Here is a 13005-nt window from a genome sequence, read left to right on the forward strand (position 1 = left end):
ACAGCCCTCAGTAAAAGTGTCAGTTCCCAGTAAAGGTCCCAGCCTTCAGTAAAAGTCCCAACCCCAGTAACAGTCCAAGCCCCCAGTAAAAGTCACAGCCCTCAGTAAAAGTGTCAGTTCCCAGTAAAGGTCCCAGCCCTCAGTAAAAGTCCCAACCCCTGTAACAGTCCCAGCCCCCAGTAAAAGTCTCAGTCCCCAGTAAAAGTCTCAGTCCCCAGTAAAAGTCCCAACCCTCAGTAACAGTCCCAACCCCCAGTAACAGTCCCAACCCCAGTAACAGTCCCAGCCCCCAGTAAAAGTCTCAGTCCCCAGTACAAGTCTCAGTCCCCAGTAAAAAGCCAGCCCTCAGTAAGTCTCTGTCCCAAGTAAAAGTCCCAACCCCCAGTAAGCATGGTAAGAGTCCCTGTAACAGTCCCAACCCCCAGTAAAAGTCCCAGCTCTCAGTAAAAGTCTCAGCTCCAGTAACAGTCCCAGCCCTCAGTAACAGCCCCAGCCCCCAGTAACAGTCCCAGCCCTCAGTAAAAGTCCCAGCCCCCAGTAAAAGTCCCAGCCCCCAGTAAAAGTCCTAGTCCCCAGTAAAAGTCCCAAGTAAAAGTCCCAACCCCCAGTAAAAGTCCCAGTAACAGTCCCAACCCCCAGTAAAAGTCCCAGCCCTCAGTAAAAGTTGCAAACCCTAATTGCACTTGTGTTTGGATCCAGATAAATGCCTGCACATGTCCAAAGAAAGTTGATGAGGATCCCTGCTCTCCCTGTGACTTTGGTCAGACTCTGCTGGTACCTGTCACTGACATGTTGTGTGTGTTTCAGGCTGCTATGAAGGACTTAGTTCTGCATCAACCATTCTGACATACCCACGGAACGGCAGCAACTCAGTCCCACTGCGTAGGAACCAGTCATTTTCTGTCAAGAGGGGTGCTGCTCTCATGAACGACAGCCTCCCTTCAAAGTGTAGGTTGCCATTGAAACTGTAAAAGATTGTTTCAGATAATAGGTAGTTGGGATTATGAGGTGTATCTGAATGGTTTTCCAGGTTAACTTGTTTAAGAGGATATGTCTGTAAGTCTTTTAGGTTCCCATGGTGACCTCTATAATCACCTTCATGTCTTCTGACTGGTGACATCTCTCACAGTTTCTTGATTTTATAAATGCTAGTGGTGTTACATCAAAGCTCTATTTTTCACTGAAACATTAAAGATCCTTGATAAAGACCCAAACTTTGAATGATAAAGACCACCTTCTTGACAGTTTGGTCTTCAAATATCAAACTTTGAATGAAGATAAAAACTCAGTCAGTCAGTACCAATCCTGGTCTTGACAGTTTGGTCTTCAAATAGACATCCACATGGGTACAATGTGATGTTGCTGGAATATTGCTGGAATATTGCTAAAAGCGGCGTAAAACTCAGTCAGTAAATCAGTATATTGGTTGTTATATTCACCATAGACCACAATGTTTTGGTGGAATATCAGATCCTTAATATGTTAAAGAAGGTTAATTCATGTGATGATTTTATGAAATACATTGAAGACATATATTCACTGATGCTGTGCTTGCTGACTTTTTGCTACATGAGTTTGACTTTGTTATGTTTATGTCTTTACTGTTCAGCATCGACCTATGCGAATGGCCTTGACCTAGCTGATGCCACTGCTCAAGGTGGCCTTCACCCTGATGACATCATTGAGAAATACAAAGACGCCATTATGAACTACAGCAAAGTATGTATGCAGATATGTAATACAAATTATGTTATCCAACTCTGATAAAAACTGGATAATATCCACCTTATGATTTCATGTCAGAATAGATACAATTTTCACAAGCTTGTAAATGCCAAATAGTATGTGTGAGTTTTCACTGCAGTTATATCACTGTGTGTCAACTTGAAATGAGAGGAAAATGTGAAGTGATGCAGGTCTTATACATTTATCACTCTTCTGGAACCCAGGTGGTTATTTGATTCCAATCAATGATCATAGGATCCTGACATGCCTAAGGGATGCTACTCTGTACAGCAAGATGGAACTGCTTAACCAACTGTGCTACCTGTGCCAGTGTGATACGAAGATCAAGTGATCCTAGTGTGTGTTTGGCTGAATATGTCTCTGTGCCCTTTGCAAATACTGGTTATCTCTTCATGCTATCAACCACTAGTTCTCCATGGCCACCAGACTTGGTGACTGACAATGCATTATGTATGGATGCAATGTTGCTGGCTGGTTTTACATTGTTATCTATGATCTCCCTTCTTGATTATGTTTGATGAGGAAAACCTCAATGAACATTGTAAAAATAATGCATTAAAAGTTTCCAAAATAACCAAGTCTCATGTTTGATGTAGTTTGTACTAGGGTGGAAATGTTTTCAGATGGGCATCAAGCATTTATCTAATCATACTTCATTTTAATCTGTTTTATGTGTTTTATATTGCCAATATTGATTTTCTGTTGATTATTTGCAGTACAAGAATGCTTCAATGATAGAGATGGAGGCAAGCTTCAAAGCATGCAGAGTTCTCATCATGCAGCGGGTAAGATTGTTACCATGGCTACAGTTATGTTTAAAGCAATTTTAACATATTGAAGAGAGATGTTATATCCACAAGACAGCAGACTAATACTCCTAGGCCCTTCAAGCTCAGTTCAGTGTCTGCAGCAAATAATGGCTGATGGTCATTTGGTGTTCTGAATTTTAAAATGTTCTTGTCTGAGAATGTCTGTTTGTCTTGTCTCTTCGTTCTTAGCTCCCAGTAATATAGGAAATAAGCATGCGTACTAGGGCTGCAATGAATACACTTTGAGGTGAATATGATGTGGTTTATGAATATGTAGTAACAAAAATGAATATGTATTCATGAATGCCTTATATTTGAAATCAGGGGCGGTGGGGTAGCCTAGTGGTTAAAGCGTTGGCTCGTCACGCCGAAGACCCGGGTTCGAATCCCCACATGGGTACAATGTGTGAAGCCCATTTCTGGTGTCCCCCGTCGTGATGTTGCTGGAATATTGCTAAAAGCGGCGTAAAACCAAACTCAGTCAGTCAGTCAGTATTTGAATTCAAGAAATTGAAATAATTAACATACCATGTAATTGTTATAGTTGAAACATTTGAATGGTATTTTTTATAAAGCTGAAAAGCAATACATTTCGAACAATGCTGCGTATTGCTTTGTGTCAGTGCTGTAAGGGGCCTTGGCAAAATGTCACACGTTACGCTACTGCGTGACTTGGATATGTTTGATTTTGCTTCTCTCACTTAGATAAACAACAAAATAGTTCCAAGTGAAAACACTCTCTTAAAAAAATATTTGTAAGTATTTGATTCTTCTGACGACAAATAATAAATTGAATTCATGGAGGGATCAAACAGGAATAATGTACACATGCCCTGTTTTGTATTCTCATTTCATTCCATAATGTTATAAATGAATGATGGGAAAGTTGTTACAAAACATTGTTGTCTCTGAAAGGGTAACTAACAATACATCGAAGTGCCAGTTCATACAAACAAAAACATGTCCTGTACACAGAAAGTAGGGCAGGATAGATACCACTGCTTATTTTCTGCTATTCCACTGCACATTTTGTACTCATCTTTCGTGTAAAATAACTAGACTAGAAAACAACTATGGTTGTGTATGTACCTGGATATTGAAAATGATGTCATGCAGACCAGTCCTCCAATACTTAGTCAAAGCAGTTATAGAGGGGTGACTATTGAGGAGGAAACAACTATTGCTATACTATTGCAATAGGGTTTCTTTTCTCTTTTCATTGTCTCATTTGAAGTCATTTCCCAATTGAATGTATAGTTTATATGAAGTAAAAACAAGTTGAAGTAGTTTCAGTCTCTTTTAATAACTGACAAGAAACTTGAAACCCAGATCAAGTAAACAGTTAAAACATAAACTCAATGAAGCTGCAAGTCTGCACCGAATCATCCTGCATTTTGTGCTGCGCATTTATAAACTGATGTCAATTACTAAACTATTGATAGTCACACATACTATCGATATATCAATAGCTTTTTGTTTTTACCATCAATTAATTGCTATCAGAGACTCAACAATTGCAGTCCATCAATAGTTCAATGCATCGTTACAGCCCTACAGTTAGGTATAACATACAGAGAAACCAGGAACAATTGTGGAACTTCCAGGACCATATGCCTTTCAGGCCCTCAACACATGTACCATGCTTCCAGAAATTTTAGGGGCGGTGGGGTAGCCTAATGGTTAAAGCGTCTGCTCGACACGCTGAAGACCCAGGCTCTATTCCCCAAATGGGTGCAATGTGTGAAGCCCATTTCTGGTGTCCCCCGCCGTGATATTGCTGGAATATTGCTAGAAGCGGCGTAAAACCATACTCACTCCAGAAATGTTAAGACCCGTATTTAGCTCTTCTGGTGAAAAGAGTTAAACCATGTCGATTTGTACAGTGTGTCTACTAAATATATCATTATGTCTGTTTGATGATGTATTAAACCATTAAAAAAATTACCTGTTCAAGTATTATGGAAAAATAGAGTACATATCTTACCTTTGTTGATCAGCTGAAGGTCTTACTTGACTGTTTAAACTGTGAGTGTAGGGTGAAGCCCTGAGTTCGAGCTGTCTATCATTGTTGTGATAGCTATCAGCTGTGTTGTTATTTCAGATTATGATGTAACTATCAAAACATATTATGTCTGTGTTGATTGTCCTGATTGGCTTAAGTATGTTGGTTAAGTTATCTGTCTTGAGTTGTTTGTAAAGGGGAAGGAAGCTATTGTAATTTTTAAGTCTAGATGTTGAATTACAGCGAATGTCAAATTTTGGGTTGATAATATGTGTCTATTCAATGTACAATGGTCATTGTTATAAATATAAACGTAATGGGTAGAAAAATATGTTGTAGTTGTAAAGTATTTAAAATATTGAATCAAGAATGTAGGAAGCCAACATGACCTAGTTTCACCACACAAGTCTGTTTTATTTTAATTTATTCGGAATAAGACTATACTAACTATCTAATTCAATGCACAATTTCACCTTTCTTTGGAAATTTCAACTACTAACCCAGAAAATAAGTCAAAACTTACGACCAAAACATTTCACAGTTCAGGTTCATTTATGGTTTCACCGTGTTCCTATGTAACATAACTAGATTAGGGGAGAAAGCAACTAGTTCAGATGTACCATTGTGTCAGTCCAGTAAACCTCTCAACCTGATTCCTGTTTCACCTTAGACTTAGTATTTTATGTTTAAGTATAGTTCATTGTGTAAAATATTCTATCTATATATATTTTATATATATTCACTCTTTGTACTGACTCAGCATTCACCTGATGAAGGAGCAAGAATTAGCTCAGAAACGTTATGTAAAGAAGCAAAAAGAAGCTGTTATCCATGAAGTTGTTATCCATAAAATGTGTCATGTATTTCTAGTTCAGTCCCTCTTATCTGGGGTAATAATGTGCTGTGCCTTGATTGTTAGAGCTATGAGCATACCTAGTGTGGAGTTTGGTGCTATATAAATGGACACATTATTAGTATTATTATTATTAACTTAATATGTGAAACATGTGAAAATAGTTTGATTCTGTGGTAAAGTGAACATTTTTGCTTACAAGCCACTATACACTGTAAAAATGGAATGGTATCATGGTAGTACTCTCAAGCAAGCATGAGTGAATCTTGCACAACACAAAACCATTCACTTTCCTGTATTGGTACAAAGATCTCCAGCAAGACACTAAACCACTTTTCAGCTCAGCTACTGTGCTGTTTGAAATCAGGATGGGATAGTTTGATATTGTTCATTCTTACCTTCGAGCTGTGCTTCCTCATAATTGTACATCATCTAGGCTAGTCGGTAAACAGTTACCTTCAAATGTTAACTGTCCAGATATATTACATAAAAAAAAGTGAAAACTTTTTAAAACATGTGATTTACATTTGTTCTATTTACAAAATATTTAGTGGGTAGCTTGTCCTTAAAATACTCAATAGAATTAAATCTGTGGTGCAATTGAAGAAATCCCTTTGAAGTTTGTGGGTTTCCACGATAAACAGGACTGGATGCAGCTTTGTAAAGTACCAATCATCCACACCGAATTACATATCAAAGATCAAACACCACAGATGGACGTATGTACTGATGTTTACACAACAATTGATCATTGGCTTGCTGCATGTTTTGCTTATTTATTAGTTTAATCCCTAATCTTGGGCTTGTGGCTTTTAATCCCAACCCAGCACAAGGTCCATGTTGTTTCAGGGGAGTGCAAGGGGGAGATAACTCTAGCTGGTCTTTGAAGCCAGTGGGTGGAGACGAAGTTGTTTGTACAGCAAGAGAGTAGCCAGTGACAAGCTGGGTCATGGATGTATTGTATTGGGTGGGTAGAGTAATTGGGGTCGTTCTCTGCTCATCCCTGTGTTTTTGGAAACCAAACCGGAGGACTTTGAATGTGACAGAGAAGCCTCTATCAGAGTTGATAGGTCTTGCTTGGGTTTGGTATATAACCCTGGGTTTCATATCCAGTCATCATTCAACTCTGCTTCTTGCACAGTGATACCTTCAGAGTTCAACCAGTGATTCAGATATTCAAGGTTCTCAGATACACAGTTGTATCATGGCGCACATTAATACTGACCGTCCCAGGAGGATTGATACGAAGACTTTGCTCCAGTTCTCCCCTCTCTTCATGGCTCCTACTCTGACCAGTCTTAGATCGGAGCTGTCCATGGCGGAGTCAGCATCTGCAGCCTTGTCCCACAGCTTCAACTCTCACTTGCCTTCCAGCCAGTTGCCTACAGTCGATCACCTGCGACCCTCCCCAGTTGCCAGATCTCCAACCTGTACCATCATGCATGGGATGACATCTACTCCTACGACAAGTGCAGCTCCCATAGCAGCTCCTACTCCACTGTACCCTTCCATGCAGACCCCCATGTCGTCGCTACCCCACCCAGCACCCTTGATGTCCCTACCTCACCCATCACCACTGGCATCCTTTACCATGCCGCCAGCCTCATCCTACCTGGCCATGTCTACTCTCACCTCAACACCACAGTCGGCACAGATGTCCACCCTGCCGCACACCCAGGGTTATTCGCCCTCCATGGCCATCCCAGCGGCACAGACACTGTCTCTGCCACCCCAGTTCCCCACCCCACCAGCTCAGATGCAGACCCCAGAGAACCCCAGCTGCCTCAACAGACTTCAGAGCAATCCCATGTTCCAAGACCTACAGAAGCTTCTCTCACAGGAGTGTAGACACTTACAGGTAAGTGTTTTTCAAAGTGCCCAATATATTTCACTATTTTTCAGAATCACATTATCTAGAATTTCCTTTTGGTTTGGAATGTTACTAATTTGATTGGAAGTAATATTTTGTTAATATTTAGATGTGGTAGTGTTTTTTCTACCTTTCCAATTTCTTTTAGTTATTAGACTGCAAGATTCTGATTCCTTTCTCTTTCTACTTCAGGTGCCAGCCAGTCTTATCACAGCAAGTTGGAATTCCAATCAGCTGCTTACTCCTTCGACTGTTGACACCAACCAGAGAGTTGCCTCCCTTCATGCTTCTCTCCAGGATGAGTTCCTGCGTCTCCACACCAACACAACACTTCGTAACGACAGCCAACAACTTGAACATTACTACTGCACTGAGGTTGGCCGCATTGAGATGGAACGCTACCAGGCCCTGCATGCTGTCGTCTGCTCTGAACACCAGAAGTACTCCATCAACATCCACTTTGACAATGAGAGAATCTCCCTCTGTCAGCATCTTGATAAGGAAATCCAGCATCTGAAGCTCACAAGGAACCCAAGTGTTCCCACTCACCAAGATCGCTTGTCTCCCGTTAGCGACATGTCCAGTCCTCTTACACCACCATCTCTTCTTGATTCTCCCACCGAGTCCGTTCCATCAGCGCAGAAGAGCTTCAACATTGTTGACTTCCTGTCACCCAGCTTGTCTATTGACACATCTGCCAAGTCACCAGATTTCTCCGGATCGGTCACTGAGTCCTTCACCCAGAACCTGTCTGCTGACTCTGGTATCCACAGTCAAGAGTCCTCCCCTGAGACCAGCCACCGCACAGTTACCTCCCCTGTTGAGCCAGTCACTTCCCCTGTCGAGACCACAGTCATGGACAGCACTTTAGAGAACCAGACCGGCCGACTCCTGAAGTCTGAGACAACCCGAATCCTGACTGAGTGGTACGAGGCCCACATCAAGTATCCCTACCCAAGTGATGAAGATGTCAAGCACCTCTCCAACAAGGGAGGGATCAAGCCTGCACAGGTCCGCAAATGGCTGGCCAACAAACGTGTACGTTCCTTCAACACACTCTCCATCACAGGCAATGACCATCCCATCAAGTACAAGTACCAGGGGCGCACCAAGAAGACTGATGCCACAGCTCCCAGTAACCGTCGCTCCCAGTACAAGCTCCTGACTCCAGCTGCCAAGAAGATCCTCACTGATTGGTATGAGAGTCACCAGGAGAATCCCTACCCCACAGAGGAACAGAAGGACGACTGGCTGACCTTGCACAAATATCCAGCGCCCAGGTTAAGTCCTGGTTCGCCAACAAGCGGAGCCGCAACAACAACACCAGGAAGCAGATCCCCAACTACTTCATCAAGAAGTACCCCAGCTACACCCCCATCGTCGAGATGGTGGGACAGATGAGAGCAGCCAAGAAACAGACCAAGTTTGATAACGTCCGAGTTTCACTCTTCCAGTGAACTGTTAGCGACTGTTGATTGTTAAAGAAAGTCCTTGTTATTGTTGATATGCTATAGTGCTTTTGTTGACATGTGTAGATATGTATATACCTGGAAGCTATGTGAGTGAACATCACCCCATGAAACACTGTTCTAGTGTAAGCTGTTCACAATGCTATGTAAATACCGTGTCTAGATTCATGAAATAAATTTGAAATGAACATGTATCTTAGTTTTCTGTGTAAACATTAGCTATGTTTTCTTGTGAGTGTGAGTTTGGTTTTACACCGCACCCAACAATATTCCAGCTGTATGGTGGCGAGTCTTGACCAGACAATCCAGTGATCAACAGCACGAACATTGATATACGCAGTTGGGTTACAATGACATGTGTCAGTGAGCCTGACCACCTGACCCCTTTAGTCGCCTCTTACGACAAACATGGGTTACTGAAGATCAATTCTAACCCAGATCTTCACAGGTCTCCTTAGTAGAAAATTAGGCTAGTCAGGCTAGAATGTAATGGTGTACCTTGATACTGTGCACATAATCATTACTTCACCACACCTTCCATAGTTTAGTGGTGATGACTTTATTGAGACATTGATCAGTTACCTCTAGGAATCAATATTATAAAAAGGTGTGACTGAGTGGCATTTTAAAAGCACAGTATTGACAAACTTTATGGATAACAACTTCTTCATTCGTGAGTGCAACACTTCAGTACAGATTCTGGACCTTGATGTGTTTGTATTCATACACTTCCAGACTATATTTAGATCACCTTCAACCTAAAACACTGTTATTTGTTATTAAAGCCTTCTGAAGAGTAGGGTATAATAAAGAAATTAACACACTCACGTAGCTGTCATATTGTATTTACAACATTTTTCAGTCACTCGTGTTTTAAATACAATATGACATCTACATTCGGGTATTAATCCCTATTTCTGACTGTCCACCTGTTGTTTTCAGAAATACCTCCAGGCATCAGATTTCCTACAGAATGTGGTCTACATCAACCTACAGTCCTCTGAAGAAGATAAGGTTGGAACAATTAGTATTTTTAGCTTATGCAACCAAATAAGTCAGGTGGCTTATTATACTTATGGCACATTGTTCATCATTAACATTTTCATTTTTTACCCCTCCGTTGCAACTACAAGACGATGGCACTGTAGCTTTGTACTTTGTATGGTTCTAGATATGTCTCTAAAATTGCACACAGAATTTCCATCCAGTTTTATACATGGTCATCCTGGCAGACATTGAAACTAACATTTTTGCTATAACACAGTCGTTTTTGCATGTATCATTATGAAATGTAAGTTTGTGTATTTTGGAAAATAACATGTAGTGCCTTTTGTGACATCAGATATTTTGTATATAGTTACATGTCCAATCACCTTGACACTGACCATTATTAAGTTAAAACACATGTACTTTTACCATGGTCTTAAATATCTTCTCTGATGCTGCTTGACTGATAAAGCTGAAAGTTGGTATGCAGGTTTCTTTCTGAAGACTTTTTAACACACCTATCATTGATAAGTTGTGTTTTGTTATGATTTCTCTGACTTTAAACAATATTTTGAAAATCAAAGTTTCCAAAAGTTATTAAAAAAGTTTTGTTCTCAACATCATTGTCTTAAACAATGTTGCAGATTCTTTGCTTTCTTTGAGAAGTAAATTAAGTTGTCCTGTGTTACATATTCTCCTATGTCCATTCAGTAAGAACTGGCTCTGGTTGCCCTCAGTATTGTAGATACTTTATCTCAAGTCTGTAAGGACTAGCTTTAGTTGCCCTCTGTTACAGATTCGTTTGTCTCAAGCCTGTAAGGACTAGCTTTAGTTGCCCTCTGTTACAGATTCGTTTGTCTCAAGTCTGTAAGGACTAGCTTTAGTTGCCCTCTGTTACAGATTAAGGACTAGCTTTATCTCAAGTCTGTAAGGACTAGCTTTAGTTGCCCTCTGTTACAGATTCGTTTGTCTCAAGTCTGTAAGGACTAGCTTTAGTTGCCCTCTGTTACAGATTCGTTTGTCTCAAGTCTGTAAGGACTAGCTTTAGTTGCCCTCTGTTACAGATTCGTTTGTCTCAAGTCTGTAAGGACTAGCTTTAGTTGCCCTCTGTTACAGATTCGTTTGTCTCAAGTCTGTAAGGACTAGCTTTAGTTGCCCTCTGTTACAGATTCGCTTTGTCTCAAGTCTGTAAGGACTAGCTTTAGTTGCCCCTCTGTTACAGATTCGCTTGTCTCAAGCCTTTGTCTTTAGTTGCCCTCTGTTACAGATTCGTCTCAAGTAAGGACTAGCTTTGCCCTGCCCTCTGTTACAGATTCGCTTTAGTTGTCTCAAGCCTGTAAGGACTAGCTTTTAGTTGCCCTCTGTTACAGATTCGCTTGTCTCAAGCCTGTAAGGACTAGCTTTAGTTGCCCTCTGTTACAGATTCGCTTTCTCTCAAGCCTGTAAGGACTAGCTATAGTTGCCCTCTGTTACAGATTCGCTTGTCTCAAGCCTGTAAGGACTAGCTTTAGTTGCCCTCTGTTACAGATTTGTTTGTCTCAAGTCTGTAAGGACTAGCTTTAGTTGCCCTCTGTTACAGATTCTGCTTGTCTCAAGCCTGTAAGGACTAGCTTTAGTTGCCCTCTGTTACAGATTCGCTTGTCTCAAGTCTGTAAGGACTAGCTTAAGTTGCCCTCTGTTACAGATTCGCTTTGTCTCAAGCCTGTAAGGACTAGCTTTAGTTGCCCTCTGTTACAGATTCGCTTGTCTCAAGCCTGTAAGGACTAGCTATAGTTGCCCTCTGTTACAGATTCGCTTTGTCTCAAGCCTGTAAGGACTAGCTATTTTTGAGTTGCCCTCTGTTACAGATTCGTTTGTCTCAAGCCTGTAAGGACTAGCTTTAGTTGCCCTCTGTTACAGATTCGTTTGTCTCAAGTCTGTAAGGACTAGCTTTAGTTGCCCTCTGTTACAGATTCGTTTGTCTCAAGCCTGTAAGGACTAGCTTTAGTTGCCCTCTGTTACAGATTCGCTTGTCTCTCAAGTCTGTAAGGACTAGCTTTTGTTGCCCTCTGTTACAGATTCGCTTGTCTCAAGTCCTGTAAGGACTAGCTTTAGTTGCCCTCTGTTACAGATTCATTGTCTCAAGTCTGTAAGGACTAGCTTTAGTTGCCCCTCTGTTACAGATTCGCTTGTCTCAAGTCTGTAAGGACTAGCTTTAGTTGCCCTCTGTTACAGATTCGCTTTGTCTCAAGTCTGTAAGGACTAGCTTTTGTTGCCCTCTGTTACAGATTCGTTTTGTCTCAAGTCTGTAAGGACTAGCTTTAGTTAACACAGATTCTTTTGTCTGCAGAGGGGCAGTGGGGTAGCCTAGTGGTTAAAGCTTTAGTTGCCCCTTGTTACAGATTCATTGTCTCAAGTCTGTAAAGACTAGGCTTAATTAAGCCCATTTCTGGTGTCCCAGATTGCGATTTGTCTGGAATGTTGCTGTAAGCGGCGACTAGCTTAACATATTCTTTGTGCTGCAGATCCATCGGTACAGCACCCTGGCTTCCCTGTACACCCAGGTGGGCTTCCACCGCAAGGCTGCATTCTTCAAGCGGGTGGCGGGGATGCAGTGTGTGGCGCCAGGGACGTCGGTGGGCTGGCACCAGTGCTACTACTTACTGGTCCAGGCTCTAGCAGGATACAGTATTTCTCTTGATCCTAAGGAATTCCTTACAGGTAGATCCAGTTCAATTAGATCTTCTTCTTTTCAAATGTTCAGCATGTTGTGTATGAAGTGTACTCTTTTATTATTTGTAAAAAGATAATGAACTATTACTTCATCATTTAAAAGTGGTTTTTCTTTCCATAGTTTGAAAAGGAATGAGGATTTGATTTGTTCAGTCATTGATTATCGAACAAGTAATCTATCCTAAGTGTGCCTGAATAGATACTTATTCGACCTGAATTCGTAAATCTTGACTCCAATCCAATGTTAGATATGAGCCAAGATAAGATCTATGAAAATTAATAACAATGAAGATTTTCAGAGTTGATGAACTATCTTATGTGTAAATACCACATAGATATGATCCACAATGTTAAATTAGAAGAAGGAACCTGTAGTTATTTAATTTCAACCCAGTGTCTGTGTGGGTAGTGTGAGAGCGTGTGTCCTTGCTTCAGATCATCCCAATGGATGGCCTGTGATCCAGTACCGTATCATGCATGAACTTGTGTACTCTGCCCGGAGGATGGGCAACCCACAGCTGGCTGTCAGGTCGGTTCACATGCTTTGAAACAAACCA

The 13005-nt window shown here is 41.2% G+C and overlaps 2 protein-coding genes across 2 annotated transcripts in view; both read left to right on the forward strand.

Annotated features, from left to right (window-relative positions):
• LOC124272189 (trafficking protein particle complex subunit 9-like) overlaps positions 1-13005 on the forward strand; it is a 39682-nt gene that overhangs the window by 12381 nt on the left and 14296 nt on the right. Inside the window, 6 exon segments of the mRNA XM_046707331.1 lie at positions 808-948; positions 1610-1719; positions 2463-2531; positions 9692-9763; positions 12241-12436; positions 12884-12977. Coding sequence (XP_046563287.1) covers positions 808-948; positions 1610-1719; positions 2463-2531; positions 9692-9763; positions 12241-12436; positions 12884-12977 — 682 coding nt within the window.
• Positions 6576-8847, forward strand: LOC124272190. The gene is given in 3 exon segments (XM_046707332.1): positions 6576-7268; positions 7473-8523; positions 8526-8847. Coding segments are annotated over 3 exon segments (1917 nt in total). The 5' UTR covers positions 6576-6614; the 3' UTR covers positions 8738-8847.

This window comes from Haliotis rubra, unplaced genomic scaffold, assembly GCF_003918875.1.
Source record: "Haliotis rubra isolate DU_JTF1 unplaced genomic scaffold, ASM391887v1 Scf167, whole genome shotgun sequence".
Lineage (NCBI taxonomy): Eukaryota > Metazoa > Mollusca > Gastropoda > Lepetellida > Haliotidae > Haliotis > Haliotis rubra.